Here is a 16,698-nt window from a genome sequence, read left to right as displayed (position 1 = left end):
CCCGGCGGGCGGCCTCGCGCATGCGCAGCGCGGCGGCGCTGTCCGTTCAGCACCACGCGGAGCCGGGACCCGCCGGGACCCGCCGCTGCCGGTGAGCGACGGCGCCGCCCCCCGGCCCCGCCAGACCCCCCCCCGGCCCGGCCCGGAACCCCAAACCCCCTGCCCGGCCCCGCCGCTCTTTCGGCGGGCTCTGCCGCCCCCTTCCCGCCCGCAGGAGCGGAGGGACCCCCGGGAGAGGCCGGTCCCCGAGGCTCACAGTTCTCACACCGAGCACCCCCGACCGGCAGCCGCTGGGCCCCGCTCCTCCGCCGGTACCGGGCTGCCCTCCCCAGGGCCTGGGACGGGACGGCACTGCCCGCCCGCGGCCCGCCTCCCCCAGCCCGCATCCCCCCACCCTGCCAACCCGGCTCCCCGCGCTTCGCTCCCCCGCCGGTGCCCCGCCTGCCCCCGTAGTCCCGGGGAGAGAGCGGGGTCCGTCCCCTTGCCGGCAGCCCCCGCGGAGAAGCGGCCCGGGCTCCTGCCGGCGCAGTTGCCATAACGACTCCAGGCAGGGCTCCCGCAGAAACAGACGCTGCGATTTCCCCGCTGCTCTCCTCCCTGCTGCCGGTTTGCGGGGCCGGCACCCCCGTTGGTACGGCACTCCGGCTGACGCACACCACACCTCAGAGCTGGCCCTGGACGGGTGACCCCCTCCCTGCCTCGGATCTGAGCCCTGCCACCTTGTGCAGCATCAAGCTGCTGATCACTGCGGGCAACAGGCACTATAAAAAGATCCACCTGGCAAAAGAGCAGGGCCCACATACAGTGAACGAGTCCCAGATCCCTGGTCCCGTGTTCCCTGGAACAAGTCCCAAGTTCCTTGGAAAGCAGTGACCTGTCTATGCACCCTGGTTTGCTCCTTCCCTCCCAGTGTGGAGGCTGGTTTGGGGAAAGGTCTTCTTACCCCAGTGCCTGTCCTCTGGGGGTAGCTATGCACGCTACCTGTCTGCCCCTGGACAGCACCTGCCCCTTGAGGGTCCCAGTGGCTCCCTGAGCTAGCACAGTGCTTTCCTCATTTACAGAAGGACAAGTGAGGCAGGGATTTTCAATTTTCTAAAGGAGCTGAGAATGCCCCTGGCCACGGCATGGGACAGCCCTTCCTTCCCCTGCGGTGGGGGCACAGAAAGCTCTGGGAGTGCTGATCCTGCTTCTGGACCAGGAGGGTTCATTTTGCCTTCAGGAGGTTTCAGCCCTGCGCTCACTCCGTTCTTGAGTTCCTGCTGTGAAATAGAAGTGTGGCATCTGGCAGGGAGTCCCTTAATATTGTCCCTGTAAGTGAACGACTCTGACTGAAGTGGGCTACGAGGAGGCTTTTTGAAATAGTGGTCTTGGTCTGGATAGGAGGTGAAGGAGCACCAGCGAGCAAGGGAGTGCAACGCTCAATTACACCTGGGCTTTGCTGAAGGCTTTCTGTGCCAAAACAGACCTGGCGGGGAGCCCCCAGCTTGTGTTGAGTCCTTGCTCGGAGGAGCTGTGTTGTGGATTGCTTGTTATCCTTCCTGAGCAACACGTGTGCTGGGCTGGCAAGTGGGACCTGCTCTGCTCCCACACCAACCTCTGTTTATCTTTCTCATTTCATCTGATCCAGCTGGGCTGGCTGAGTCACTTCCCCGGGAGCCTGCTGGTAGTGGGGCTCAGAGGAGGGCTGAGAGTCAGCCCAGACAGATTCTGGGTACCACAAGGAGGTTGGGAGGCACTGTTACAATAGAGGCAGAAGTGAGACATGGTTGTGTTTATTTGGCCTCTGTTGCATCCCAACCTTTTCCTGGCTTGCGCTGCACATGGAGAAGGTGAAGACTCTCCTACTTTTAAGACCTGGTGCCAAGGCAGAGCCTCAAGATTTGGTTAGTGCAGGGCCATCTCTGCTGAGCCACTCAGGGGACCATTCAGGAATCATGCCTAATTCGGCTCACCTCAGCCTGCTTGCGGGACAGCAGTCACTGTGCCAGGGCTGAGGCACTGCAGCCTCTCAGGTGGTGCTGGCTGTTTTCCAGATGCAGCTCTCAGGGTCAACATTGCCCTGGGAAACAACGAACAGCTTTTGGATTCTGCAGCCTGACAATGGCTTCCCTAACACAACACCACAGCAAGTGCGGTGGGGCGCTTGCTCTGACAAACCTCTTTAACCCCTGAGCCCAGCGCAGCCCTGAGTTTGCTGCCTTAGCATTTATGGGAGTGCGAGCAAGATGGGGAAGAGAAGGGTGAACATGCCAGCTGTGTCAGGGCATGAAGGGCAGGGGCCTCCCCAGCCAGCGACCAGCCACTCAATACCGGGCCAGTGCCCAGTGGGGGCAACCAGGCTCAGGCATAGCCCTACGATCAACAGGCAGGGCCATGGTGATGGGGCAGGGCTGAGGTCCACCTGGGACATCAACCTATAGGGGAGGGTCCAGAGTAACAATGCCCATAGCCCAGCATGAGAATAGCTTAACTTAGCTTAGCTAAGCTAAGCTGGAGACCAGCACTCCTACAACATCGCATAACAGGAACTAAGATCCCCAGGCTGAACTTAAATAGTGTCCCTGGGCCTATATGCAGGAGCAGTGGAGGCTCCAGGTGATGCTAGTTAGGGCCACTAAGGTTTATTAGTGCCTCCAGTGTCCTGACAACTGTTGGTCTGTGGTGGAGTTGGTAGGTTGGTTTGAGGCTACAGCTACTGAGATGTACGTGCCACGTACTAGGAGTCATGGACAGTTTCCAGCTGCAAAATGCTCAGACTGTTCTCTTCCTTCTCCACAGGTTGATTGCAGATGCAGAAAGAGTATCAGAGCCTGTTACTGCATTGTAGGGGTGTATGCTGAGACACAGCTTTACACCATCAGGATGTCCAGTGGAGCTAGCAGCCTAGAACTACACCAATGGTAAGGATCCCAAACCAGTACTATTTTTGTGCTCGTGTCTGTAAAGTTTTCCTATATGCAGACTGGCTGTGGTATGGCTGTACAGCACTGCAGTACAGGCCTTGGGTGGTGTTACCCACTGTAGCTTAGCAGTGAAGGGACAACTCAAAGCAAGCAAGCTTGAAGGACCAGAGCTTTGTTCTGCTCTGCTCAGTCAAGAGTTGCAGCAAGCTTCTGCCTTTCCAGTGGCATATGCTTTGCCTAAGGTGGGTCTGCATTTTTCTTGAGAGGTGTCTGTAAGTCTCCTTTTTAAGCTTTAGCTAGATGCAAATTTCTAGTTGAGCCCTAATACTGCAAGCTGGTCTGCCAAAACAGCTTCCTGAGTTGGCTCTGATGACAGGGAGATCCCTTAAGACCAGGGGAATTCACCTTGCTAGTCAAGCAGTAGATGAGGGCAGAGCTTGGGCTAAAAACTTCCTGCTATAAGCTTGGGTAACTGCCAGCTTCTAGGTTTTAAAGAGGATGTGGGAAAGATTATCACAACTGCTCCTTTAAGACCAACCAGTTCTCTTAATTTATCTTCTAAAAGGAAATTAAAAGGGCTGTGGTCCTGTTCATTTGCAAGTCTACTGGTGTCTGTAAGTGAGTTCAATATGAGTTCAGTGGTAAGCCTGATGGAGACAGGACATGAGAGATGGGAAAATGGAGCTGATAAGTGCTCAAGTTAACCTACCTGGCCTGGTTTCAGTGTATGTCCTGTTAGCTCCATGGCACAGTGCGTGCCTGGTGTCGTTCAGGTAGCCCCAGCTCCTGGCTTAAAGAGGGTGCCCCTTGCAAGATCAATGAGGTGAGCTTGGAGGTTCTTCCCTTTCAAGGGGGAACTGCATCTGTCATGACTCACCAGGCATGTGCCCATCACTTCTGTTTTGTCCCCTCATAAGACATTGTTTTGGACAAAGTGCATCTGAAGCTGCCTGTTCCCAGAAGCAGTGCTGGGCTGTGCCACCCATGGTGCTTGCAGGGCAGCTGGGTAAGTGTATTGCACAGGTACCTTCAACAAGCAGGGGACACTGGTCAGTCCCATGGCTCTCCTGTTATCCCAGTGACCACTGACGTCCTGTGAGGGAAAGCAGGGCTCCTACGTAAGGCCTTGAGCTGATCTGTAGTGATGAGAGACCAAGCTGAGCCCTGGGGGGAGGAAGCAGATTAGCTCACAACAACTGCTGCTGCAGCTTTCTTGTATCTTCTTTGGAAACATATGGTGCTGGCTGCTCTCAGAGCCAGGGCACGGCCTTGGGTCTGATCCTGCTGGCATCTTCATCCTTATGAACATCCCCCTGAAGTGAATAGAGACTTCAGCCAGCTCCATTGCTGCGAGACAGTGCTGGTGCCTAGCTGTACTTTTGAAGAGTCTAGAGGAGCAGTTTGGTCTTGACCTCATCCTTTGAGAAGCAGGGGTGAGGTTTAGGGAATTGGGGCCTGAAGGGAGGGGAGTCTTGTGGTTAGAAGAGCTGACCTCAAGTCAGGAATCCCAGGCTTTGGTTCCCAGCGGTGCTCCTGATTTGCTGGCTGATCTTGGGCAAGTCTTCCCCACCCATGCCCCTTGACTTTTCCCTTGCATTGAAAATGCAGTTATTTCCATGTCAAAGGTGTATTAAGAGGTTGGCTGGGTTTCCTCAAGCCTGTTGGGGTCCCGGAGGCTGCTGCTGTGGGAGGGTACAACTTATTTTTAGGAGATTGGTATGGTGCCAAGCCAACATTAACCTGCTGTCCTAAGATCTATCACCTCGTATGATGGCTTGGCACCTTGCTGGTTAAACACCTTTAGTCTTGCAAAGACTTTGGGGGCATTTCCTTTACAGTTTTCTGTGAGTCTGAAGTGGGGCAAGAGATGAGGTCTTTTCAAGGACACCAGTAGCTCTGCAATGTTCACTCCTTAAGATGTGAGAGCTGGGTGCATGCAGCACCCCAGAAGTTGAGTAAAGTCTCTCAACACTGTTTTTCCTTGGACTCTCACCAGGTTCTTTCAAAGGATCTGGCTCCATATTCTCTCTGGCTGCAGGATAAGTCTGACACCCTCCATCGCTCTCAGGATTGGAGTGACCACTGCTGAACTTCTTGGTTGCATGGGAGAAGGTGTTGAGCTCACAGGGCAAACTCTGCTCTCAGTGAGTGCTGAGATTGCACAGTGCCACCAGGAGCCACTCTTAAGCTGGTGAAACAGGAACCCATGATGCCTTCTGTTCAGCTCTTCTCTGTACATGCCACCTTCCTCTTATTGAGAAGAGAATCTGACTATACAGTCAGGGCTAAAAAAAAAAAAATAAATAGAAGTAAAGCAAGGCCAAGTTGTGCAAGTCAGGGTTGGAAGAGGAACATGCATGAGGAGCTCCTAGCTACACACCAATGCAGAGCTGTTCTGCAGCGTCCCCCTTGTGAATCCAGTGCTTCCAAACTTTCAGCATGCCCTTTGCATGTGTCTCCACACATCTACACAGTGGCAGGTTTTGCTCCGTTTCCTCTCTATGCTTGTAATTACTCCTTCTTAACTGACTTTTTAGAGTTTCCACACCTTTTATACGATTCTGTATGTGACCACGTTTTCCGTGTGCTGGGTCAGGCTGTGTGCCTGGGGCTTGTTGTCTCTTTTCTGCATAAGATACTCCCTGTACTCATTGCTTTTACTCCCCTTTACACCCTTTCACCTTTCCCCATGTGAATCTTGAGGCTGAAGGTGGGGGGAAAGGATCACATCTTACTGTTGCGGAGATTAGCTGGAGAGCAGCTCCAGAGATCTGCACTGCAGCACAAGCCGTGTCCTGGGAGGCTACACCAGAGAACTGGTGATTTGGGTTGTTTCAGACTAAATTTGTCTCTTCAGTGCAGTGACTCACCATGATGAGGTGGGTCTGATGAGTGACCTGCTGGCACCCAGGAATCTCTGTCCTCAATGGAGAGCGCACTCCACCAGCCAGAAATCTCCTGCTTTCCTTCAAGACCATCTTTTCCCTGAGCATCTTTTTACCAAGAGATGCTCCCACACAATTGTTCCCCTAACTGCTGTGTAGGGAGATTATTTATGGCTCAAGCTGTGCTGAGGCCCCACCTCCCATGTCCCCAGGACAGGTTTTTACCATGCTGGCATTTTTGCCTTCATCCTGACTGAGCAATGCTGGCGCAGGGGGAAGTCCGCTTGCTGTGCTGGTGCTGCCCAGGGCTGGGACAGGCTCAGGGGATTTCTGTAACAGCAGGTGTTCCCAGGGCGTTACAGAAATATTTTGTTACAGCTCACTTTGAGGCCCAGCGCACAGCTTTCGCTACCTTCTCTCTGCTCACCTCTGCTCTTTCACCAAGCCCACATCCCTCCTGCAGGAGGGCCAGCCCCAGGTAGGGAGCTGGGACACCGGGGAGGGCACTGGCAGTCGGGCAGGCAGTGGCTATCCCTTGCATAGACTGTAGTCTGCACTGGCTCTTCTCTCTGGTAAGACATTTTGCAGTCTGTGTCCTCTTCCAGAGTGTCTTTCACCCTGAAAAATCCTGCTGTGGTCCCATGTGTCTGTCCCATGCAAGGGAGCTGCAAGAGGCGCAGGATGGTACTTCCAGGGAAGTGGTCGAGTCACCATCCCTGGAGGTATTTAAAAGACATGTAGATGAGGCACTTAGGGATATGGTTTAGTGGACATGGTGGTGTTGGGTTGATGGTTGGACTCGATGATCTTAGAGGTCTCTTCCAACCTTAATGATTCTATGATTCTATGGTGTGGTTGTGCTCTCCCCTGATCCAGGTCTGGGCAGAAGCCTGAGGTTTGGGCAGGGGGGTCAGGCAGGATCCCCAGCACTGCCTTTTTGCCCCGAGTAAGCTGTAAAGCAGCATTTGTATAACAGACTGCCAAGGAAGGGTATTTTCACCATTTATCCTTAACCACCACCGGCCTGGTGGAATAACAGATAAGTGCATCAGCCCACTAAAGACTTGGCTTATGCTGCAGTGGCTTTTTTAATATACAGCTAGGATGTGGTTGGGTGTTGGCACCGGAGGCAGAAGGCATTAATTAGAGCCATGTAGTTAAGTCTAGGCCCTGAGGGAACACATGCAACATAATTGGTTGCCTCAGAGCCCTCAGTGCAGAGATGAGGGGAGTTCAGCTTCCCTTGCCCTCACTGGGACCTACCTCCTGTGGGGTTGGAGTTATTTCCATGGTGCTTCCAGTGAACTGGGTGAGGAGCACCCACCTGCTGACAGACTGACGGTCCACACTTGCAGGGCTATGCTGTGCCCTGCGGCCAAAGCACAGCCCCGCTGACTTTGGCAGCAGTGGGTCAGAATATGGCCCTTATGCCCTTTGCAGTGCCTTAGGCACAGGCTGTGCTGAAGGAAACGGCTCTGACAGTCCCCCCTGCGCTCAGGGCAGCAGCCCGGAGGTGCACCAGGGTGTTCACTCCACATGGAGCCGCAGCTGCAGGAGAAGCTGTCAGGCCATGAGTGGTTGGGCCAGGAGAAGGAAAGCAGTGTCTGTGTGTCTGCAAGAGCCAGTAGCCAAGGGGGCTTGGGGACCGCTCAGCGGGAAGAGCTGGCACAGCGAATGCGAGGATGCCACTGCCCTTGTCCTGCATCTACCAGCTGCCATGAGAGCAAATGCGTTGCAAGGGCCAAGAAGTCATGCAGTTACCCACCGCAGAGCCAGGCTTGGGAAACCTTGGTGCTTGCCACCAGACACTGTGCCTGCATGGTCCAGCTGTGCCGCATGCCTTTCTAGAGACCACCAGGAGCAGTCTGTGTGCCTCAGGACAGGCTGAGGATCAGCAGTGTGTGACTCTGCTGGAGCCAGCTGGGGAAGGAGCCCTTGTCTGCCTCCTCCCCACCCAAACGTCATCCGGATCTGTACAGCTGCCAGGACGATATGACATCCCAGGATGGTCTCTTCCAAGCAAGAATTTCCTCATTGTGCTGCTCTGGTGACACCCACACCCTTCTGGGCTCGGGAGGGAGCGGTGTGTTGCAGGTTTGTGAAGATGAGCAAGGGCAATGCTGGCAATAGTTAGAAAGAAAACTCCTGGAAGCTGCCTGTGGCTGAGCTTGAGGAACTGGCAGAGACCAGGAGGCTGGAAGGGATGACATGGAGCCGGGTGGACTCTTGTGTAGGAAGGATGTGGTACCTGCCCGCAAGGATGGAAGGTGCTGAAGTGACCAAGTGACAGTAAAAAGGGTTGCCAGTGCATTGCACTCTAAGTCCATGGGGTTGGGGCTGTGGGGTAGAGCAGGGGGGATTCTCCCTGTCCCCTTCTATCATCTGCCAGAGGGATTCCCTGCTCCCTCCTGCCCCGCATCAGCTGGGGAGGGATTCACAGCAGGAGGGATTGGGGGAGCCAGGGCTAAATCCTGATCCAGTCAGGCTTATGTCAGTGCTGGCCTGACCCACATATGTGGGCACACATCCTTCAGGAGTTGTAGGACTGTGGGAAGGTGAGGGGGATATGGAGCGGAGCACGGTAGGGAGAACAACAGCTACTGTGGGGGAAACACATATGGTTTGGAAGGAAATGTGTTTTCCACGGGTGGCCTGGATCTCCAGCCAGGGTGGCAGGAGAAGACCTCTCCTTTACCCCTTGCAGCTCTCAGCAAGGCTGCCTGCGGGTGCTGGGAAGGTGCAGGCCTGCCTTGTCCTGGTATGGACACACCGGGAAAGCTCTGAGCTCTTCCACTTGGTTAAATTTGTCACTCTGGCTGCGGCTTAGAGAAAAGCCTTCCCCTTCCCCGCCCTCCTGCCATCAAGAAGCTGCTGAAGGAATCAGGTCGTTGATCCCGCAGCAGCGAGGCCCCTAATTAGCCCGGCTTCTCGGAGTCTGCTGGGAAAGCCGGCTGTGTGCGAGGCAGCTTGGGGACCCATGGTCCCCGGTGTGGGGGAGAGGGGCCCCGCGCAGGCAGAAGCCTGGAGAAGGAGGGAGAAAATGGCAGTGCTTCAATGCATTAAATATGAGGAGAGCCTGCTGCTTTCTCCCCATGTCCCTGTGCCTGGGAGGGGAGAAAAGGACACACTTTCTGGGTGACAGCGGGGGCGGATGAGCATGGAGCTGGGCTCACTGCAGGCAGGGAAAGCAGCAAGGAGGGGCAGCTCTCCCCAAATTCCTCTTGCAGGCACGGCGCGCATGTGAGGCCCCAAGTCCCCTGGGCCTTGCCTCTCACACACATTTAATAACGATTGCTGGGCTGGGTAATAAAGTGCTGTTTAATAGCGAATCGATCTGGCAGCCTGGGTGGGCAGGGACCGCTGGCTGCCAGCCCCGCGCAGACCCAGCGTGGTGGCAGCACAGGGGCCCTGCCACAGTACCCCTCGCCTTGGCACCCGGCTGCCCCACGCCGGCTCTGCTCGCACCCGCATCTGGTGCTGGCAGAGCTCCTGGGTGGGATGCGAAGGATGAGGTTTTTTTTCCCCTTGTAGCATGAAGTGGTTTCCTGAGATGGGGGTGGCATTTCCCATTCTTGGGGTGGCTGGTGACACAGTGGTGTCAGGTCCCTGGTGGCCTGGGACACCTTGGTACCTGTGGCTGCGGTGTCCTTGGGGTGAGACACCCCTCCCCCAGAGAGATGAGTCCCAGCATGGGATCTGCTCCCCAGGGCAAGGGCCAGCACCTCGCTGGGGGTGGCTGGTGTCCCAGGACATGGCAGCTTTTGCCTTCTTGTCCTTGTGGTCCCCAAGCAGTGGTGGGGGCAGCCTGTGCCCTGTGGCACAGGGCACAACACGCAGGGCCATGCATGCTCATGCACGAGGACATATGCCCACGGTCACTCGGGAATGTTCATGCTGCTGAGCAGGGCCATGCCAGGCGTGGCGGTGTGCATGCTGATGAGTGGGGATGTGCACAGCAGGACACGGGGACATTTGCGGTGTTACGCCGGGACACGCACAGCGGCGTACGGTGTCGTGCCCGCCAGTGCCTGAGGCCGGGTTCACGCCAGCACATGGGGACGTGCACACCGGGACACCGGGACCTGCGCGGGGCTACACTGGGACGTGCACACCAGGACAGAGGGATATGCGGACGTGCACGGTGCTACACGGGGACACGCACCCCGGCGCCGCTGCGGGTCCGGCCGCTCCTCGCTCCGCGTGTGCCGGTGCCACCGGGTGGGGCGGGGCGCGGCGCCCGGCGGGGGTTTCCCATTGGCTGCCGGGGCTGTCAGCGGGGCGGAGTGACAGGCCCGGGCCGGGATTAGCGCGGCGGGGAGCGGCGGGCTGGGGCTGGTGGCACCGTACCGTACCGTAGTGTACCGCACCGCGCCGCGCCCGACGGGGCGGACCGAGCCGAGCCGAGCCGAGCCGTGCCGTGCCGTGCCGTGCCGGCGGCAGCGCGGAGCCGCGGCGCGCAGGATGCGGCGGCGGCGGCGGCACTGCCGGTAAGGCGCGGGGAGCGGAGCGGGGCGCGGCGGGGGCCGGAGGCCGGAGCGGGGAAAGTTGCAGCAGTTGTTGCGGGGGCCGGGGCGGCTCTGCGCCCTCCCGGCAGCGGTGACCGGCGGTCGGCGGCACCGCGCTGCGGTGGCACCGGTGGATGCCCGGCGGGGCCGGGACCCGCCCGCCGCTGCCGCGGAGCGGCCCCGGTGTGCCGGTGCGGCGGGACGGGCGCGGGGCCCCTGCCCGGGCAGGGGGAGCCCGGCCGGGGCGCGGCAGGCGGCTCCGCGGAGGGAGCGGGCGGCTCCGCCGGCCCCCCTGGCCGGGAGGGCTCCCTCCTCATCCGGATGGATGTCACATCCACTCAGGGCTGATCCCGCCGAGACGGGAGGTGCCGGGCGAGGGAGGCCGGGCTGGGGGGGCCGGGGAGGGAAGGGCAGACTCAGCCCCATCTTGGAGGGTGGGGGGCACGTCCCCCGCCCCGACACCCCCTCGGGAAGGGGTCCCCTGTTCGTCGCACAGCCCCAGGGCCGCCAGGCATCCCTCCTCGGTCACCAGTGCACCCCCGAAACTGCTCCGTGTCCCTCCAGAGTGCAGAGGCACCTCCTGGGGGCCATCCCGCCCCAGCTCCATCAGATGGCCCGGCACCCACAGCCTGGTTTCCCCCATTCCCTTCCACCGCCGCTGACAATGGTACCGCGTCCGGCACACGGATACGGCCCGTCGTGTGAATTCAGCCCCCACCCCTGCACCTCTTGCTTCCCTCCCATCCCTGTTCCGTTCTTCGCCCGATCCCCTTGCATCCTCCCCCGGCTCCTGCGCGTTGTCCCCACACACCCCTGGCGTGGGTGCGCTCTTCCCCCGCAGCGTAAGCAGTTCCTGCTGTCTGCTGCCTTCACCCCGCATCGCCCGGCTCAGCCAGGCAAGCGCCTGCTCGGGGAGTAACCATCCCCTGTTGCACCAGGTACAGCTCAGAGCAAAGGCTGGGAAAAATTCCCTGGACATCCCTTCGGCCGCTAAGGAGGAGCAAGTTTCTTGTGTGTATGAGATGTTTTATTGAACAAATGAAATTCCTCACTGCTGTGCAGCTCCCGGCTATCACACTGCAGCTCCCGAGTTTTTCTCTTCGAACGCGTGCCCTGGGCTGCCCGGGCAGCCTCCCTGTAAGCTTTCCTTTGCAGGACTTCTTCTGCCTTCAGGCAGTGGGACCAGCAAGGCTCCCTCCAGCCCACGGGTGCCTTACAGCCCAAGCCATTCATCACAGTTGTTTAAAGAGCATCGCTTTGATTCACGATTTAAATCAGCAAGCAGGAAGCCTTAGCTCCATCATTGATTTTTCATCTCTGTTGCATTTGTGCTTTTTACCTTTCGTTATTAAAGAAAAGCTCACTCCGCTGGATGGTGTAGTCATCCGGCCTCAGTGGCTCGCAGGCGGGCATGGCCTTTACTCTGAATTTGATAATTCTCCTTTGATATCCAGGAGGACACAGTGTGCTTATCCCATTTATTTTAGCAATAACTCACATGTATTGAGATAGGCTGTTTTTTATAGATTTGTTATGTTACAGTGAATGCCAACTATTTCTAGTGATAACTTTTTTTCCTTGGCATGTGTGTCAGTCTGCATTGAGATAAAAAGTGGAATTTCACTTGAAATATATAAATCCCGCATCTTTATTACTTATCAGTTAACTTCAGCAACCTTGAATATGAACACAACCATAACAGGGGAAAAGATTGTAAAAACCCTAACTGACACATTAAACAGGAGAGTGGTTTTTTTGCAGTGAGTGAATTACAGATTGCTGCTGCTCAGCAGGAGCCAGATTTTTTGGCAGTGTGATAGTGCAGATAGATGGGCGCCTGCCCCATGGGAGTGATTTGGGCTATTTTATTAAGAGCTATGTCTCTGCATCTCTGGAGCCTAAACACTGTTGAAAATCCAGCCCCACATCCTTCAGAAATTTAATCCTGTCTGGTTTGTACTTGGAAAGAGGGAGAAGAAGTCATGCTTTCCTCTGTTTGCAACTGGCATTTGGTATCTCACTTTCAAATGATGAGATCCAAGCGAGGGACGTAGTATCTTGGCATCTGTCAGAAGGCAAAAGCAGCCAAGGCAGAGTCTTCTCTGCACACCAGGAATTCAGAGAAACTTGGGGAAGGATGAGTACAAATTTTAGCTCCACTGGGAGAAACAAAAATGTCAGCAGTCCTGCCAGCGGCGCCAATGGGGGCTCTGGGTCCTGCCTTCCCCCATAGCCAACCGCCCTGCTGCTATGGGGTGCCTGGTCTCACCTCCGGATAAACGGTCTGTGGGCAGAGGCAGGCAGGCAGGCAGGAGAGCTGTGTGCGGGGTTGGGTGTGCTCCATCCCCCCAGGTCAGGATTGTTGTACCCACTGCTTTTTGGATCTGCGGGTGTTGACAGCTCTGTCTGTGCCACCGATAGCGGCCGCGGCATGTGCTGGTGTGACACACTTTAAACCTAGGCTGACCTCCAAAGAGAGAGGCTCCTTGCCCATGCTGCTCGTGTTAAACTCCTTGAGCAAGTGTAACTGGAGGATGTCTCAGTGATCCAGTGTATCTTCCCCCCCGCCCCCCTTATTGAAGTGATTTTAGTAGGCTGTGAGTAGTAAATATATTCAACAAAAAGCAGGATGGATGAAACCCATTTTAAAGTGCATAGTGTGCCCTCCCACCGTGTCTGGGATGCTGGTCTGTGGGGGAAGTGCCTGAGCATCCTGGCACCCCCGGAAGAAAGCAAACACCCCAGGGTGCCTGGGGACCGAGCAAAGGGCTGCCACCATCCCCACAGTGGTGCTGGAGTGATGCCCACAATGAACCTCGCCTGCTTCTTGCAGCAGGAGGGGATTTGAAGGGGGCTATCTCACCTGGAGCATCACTTTCTCCTGCCGCAAGGGCAGGGCACCTTTTGCCTGTCCTCCCCGTGGCCCCGGACTCCTTCTTGTGTCCTCCCTCCCCTAACCAGCTCTCCTCGCCCTTGTTTCAGGGCTGCCTGAGGATGCGTTGCCCCTCGACCCAGCCATCATCTCAGGGGTGCCGGGAACCCGCCTCGCCATCCCTGTGCTGCCCTGCCAGGCTCCGGACCTGACACCTCCGTGCCCTCCTCCGGCAGGATGGCCCAGGCAGGGGGACCTGTCCACTTCCACCCCGAGGAGGCCTGCGCCACCTCGCCCCCGCCATTTGCCCGCGGGGTGGACCGGAGGCCCTGGCTGGTGGGGGGGAGCCCCGAGGCCGGGAGACGCAGCCCCCCACGCTGCCTCACCCCCAACCTCAACGCCGGCCGCCTCCACCTCCTGCGCAAGGGCCTGGCCCCTGATGCCCGCCACTGCCCCCTCGGCCTCTACAACAGCACCGGCTCCTTGGCCCGCAAGCTGGCGGAGGCGGCTGCCTTCGGCAACGGGAGCTGCCCGGGCACTGGGCGGCTGACGGCCCCCTGCACCCCTCGGCGGGGCCAGCCCAGCCCAGCGCTCTCCTCCCCAGGCAGCCGCAGCCCGCTGGTGGCAGCAGCCCCGGAGGGACACAGCTCTGTCGTCACCTTCCGCTTCATCGAGAAGGCCAGCGTGCGGACCCTGGGCGGCCTGCTGCCGCCCCAGCCCCACCGGGACAACGGCCCCCGCAGCCTCAGCCGCAGCCTGGAGCTCGGTGGGGACGTGGGGTCCCCCCAGCCCTCGCCCCTGCCCCAGCAGCAGCTCCTGCACACACTGAAGCTGGAGGCCTCTGCGTCCGACCCGCTCCTGGCTGGGGGCAGGACCTCAGGGGGGATGCATCCCTGTGGGAAGGAGTCCTGCGCCCTCGACGCCGGCTGCCTCTGTCACTCCCTCGCCAACGGGCTGCCGGAGGACTTCCCTGCCTTCGCCCGGAGCCCCCCGAAGCCGGAGCCTCGAGCCCAGGTAGGTGCTGGGGTGCCCCATGCCGGGCACAGGCTCTGCCCCAGGGTCCACCTCCTGCTCACTGCTCTCCCCTCTGCAGGGCAGCGTGTGGCCATACCCCCGGCAGAGCTCGGCCCATGCCCAGCGCATTGCCAGGGCCAAGTGGGAATTCTTCTATGGCTCCTTGGACACCCCGAAGACAGGTAAGAAGTCGTGGGGGGGGGATGCCCTTGGCTGGACTGACCTCTCCTTTGCAAGTCTAAATCGCTGCTGGGACTCCCCCTGGGGCTGCCCATCCCTCGGGACTTGTCGGTGCCCACCGGACAGCCAAGATCCCCCCAAGACTGGCCAGGCTGTGTCCTCCTGGGGCCAGACCCTGCATGCACCAACCTCCCCGCAGAGTCACCTGCGGCCGTGCAAAGCGTCGTGCAAAGGGGGTGACGCAGAGCCCTGACCCCTGGCAGCCCCTGGCTGCCTCTGAAGAAGGGCTTCGGGGTTCAGATGGGGGCTCAGGGCTGGCTGTGGGTGCACTAGCACTGACAGCACCCTGTCTCTGCCTCTTCCACCCTTTTTCCTTCTGGCTCCCCCTCTCCATTCCCTGGTGCCCGTCACATATGTGACCCTGCTCTCGCTGTGCATGTCATGCCGCAGGAGTGGCTCCCCAGCGCTCCCTGGCACAGCTCCCCACAGCTCTGAGTGCTTGGGGCTCCCTTGCAGGCTCCTCTGCCCCTGACTCCGCTCCCCTGGCCAAGTCCCCCCAGAAGCCCGTCTGCCCGCTGCCAGCTGAGCCGCCGGGGTCGGTGCCCAAGCACAGCCTGAGCCACGTGGAGGTGGAGATAGAGATGTCTCCTCCGGGCGGCCAGAAGCCCGGCTCCTGCGAGACTGGGATTATAAGAAGGACAGTGAAGTACTCTGAGACAGACCTGGACACCGTGCCACTGAGGTGCTATCGAGAAACCAACATCGATGATATCCTGGCCGAGAAGGAGGAGGTGGATTCGGCGATTGAGAGCCAGAAGGACAGCGAGAGCAACCCAAGCTTCGGGGGCACCCCGGGCAGGAGGAACAGCACACCGGAGGAGCCCCCCGCCCTGGGCACTGGCTGCCCGAAGGACGGGCTGGGGGATGGGGACGCGGATGAAGACAATGAGGTGTTTGAGGCGACGAGGAAGGAGAACAGGGAAAGGTGAGGCTCTGTGTGTGAGGGCAAAAAGCTCCTCTCACCCTCCTTATTATCCCCTGCATGGCAAAATGGGCTCTGCTGAAAGAGTGTCTGAGCCAAAAATCCTGGTAGATCCATCTGAGCTGTGCATGGGGGTAAGATGGGGTCCTGGATCCCCGGGCTGGGATGGGACTAGGGCTGGGGCTGAGAGGGGACCCTCACCACCCCATGGGAAGCGTGGGGCAGCGCTGGTGATCCAGCCCCGGGCGCTGCACCGTGGGCCCCACTCCCCTGGGGTGAGCCCTGCAGCTCAGGTCGCCTGGCAGAGCCAAGGCTTCCCGGCACGAGTCCCTCCAGGTTAATTACATCCTGCCCCAGTGCTGCTGGGCGTTGGGGTGATGCTGTCAGGGCACCTGAGCCCAGGCCGTGTCCTGGAGCTGCTGTGTGCTGGCAGGTGCTGTCGGGCTGCCCTCCCCTCTGCAGACGGCTGTGCTTTGGAGGCGGGAGCGGTCCCTTTTGCTTGGCCTCAGTAGGTATTTGCTGTGTTTGGGAAAGAATGGGGGATGTGTTGGGCTGGAAGAAGCTTTTTGTCATCTTTCATGTCATTTTTCACTTGGGTGGAAAAACACCCTGTGCTGGGAGGCTGATGGAGTGGGTGACACCAAGGTTATCATTCAGTTGCACACCTGTGGGCAGGTAACGCCATCCGAGCTGCCATCTGCCCTGTGCCAGGCACCGGCGATTACGACCTATGGGAGATGGCATTTTGGCTGGCGGCACAAGACTCTGCCCGCAGAGTGTCCTCTGGAGTGGTGGTTTGACCATGAGGAGTGACGGGCATCATCCACCTGCCCCAGGAGGCATCAGGAGGGGAAGGAGCTCCAGAGCACTGTGCGGGACAGCCGCCTGGAGGGGAAAGGCCCTGGCAGGGAGCGGGAGATGCCTGTGCAGGCAGCGGCAGCCAAGGGCATCTCCTGACATGTGTATCGGCAAAGAGTCTTGGGTGAGATGAGGGGGCCCAGCATGATCAGCAAGTGCTCCGCAGGAGAGGGGAGAGGTTTCGCCTGGGAAACGCAAAGCCAGGGTTATGCCTGGGATGCCACGTGGCAGCATGCACTCACCTAGCTGTGCAAAAGGCAGGTGGGGAGCGTTTAGGTGGAAGAAAAGGAAAAGGGAGGGTTCGATGTCGGCGATGGGGAAAGATAATGAAAAACTAACCCCCAGTGGTGCCCCTGCGCTGGGAAGGGGAAACACGAAGGTTGCTGGGCTGATGGGGAGGGAAGGTGTGCGTCCCGAGGGGAGCTGGGCTCCTGCCAGTTTGTCCAGCCCTTGCATCTCTAGTGGAGGGGACAGATACATTCCTCCCTGCCGCCCGCCC

The 16,698-nt window shown here is 58.6% G+C and overlaps 1 protein-coding gene across 3 annotated transcripts in view; it reads left to right on the top strand.

The window, feature by feature from the left end:
* Positions 1–68: 68 nt before the first annotated feature.
* PSD (pleckstrin and Sec7 domain containing) overlaps positions 69–16,698 on the top strand; it is a 50,146-nt gene continuing 33,516 nt past the window's right edge. Inside the window, exons 1-4 of one of the 3 annotated variants that reach the window (XM_076338615.1) lie at positions 2,850–2,900; positions 13,276–14,179; positions 14,259–14,361; positions 14,876–15,344. In XM_076338615.1, the coding sequence (XP_076194730.1) occupies positions 13,403–14,179; positions 14,259–14,361; positions 14,876–15,344 (1,349 nt within the window). In that variant the 5' untranslated portion in view covers positions 2,850–2,900; positions 13,276–13,402. Of the gene's footprint in view, positions 92–2,778; positions 2,901–10,261; positions 10,276–13,275; positions 14,180–14,258; positions 14,362–14,875; positions 15,345–16,698 lie in introns of those variants that run through there. The other 2 variants (XM_076338616.1, XM_076338617.1) reach the window with 2 other exon arrangements.

This window comes from Aptenodytes patagonicus, chromosome 5 (assembly GCF_965638725.1).
Source record: "Aptenodytes patagonicus chromosome 5, bAptPat1.pri.cur, whole genome shotgun sequence".
Classification (NCBI taxonomy): domain Eukaryota; kingdom Metazoa; phylum Chordata; class Aves; order Sphenisciformes; family Spheniscidae; genus Aptenodytes; species Aptenodytes patagonicus.
Note: the sequence above shows the minus strand (reverse complement) of the source record. Positions and strands in the feature narration are given on the sequence as shown.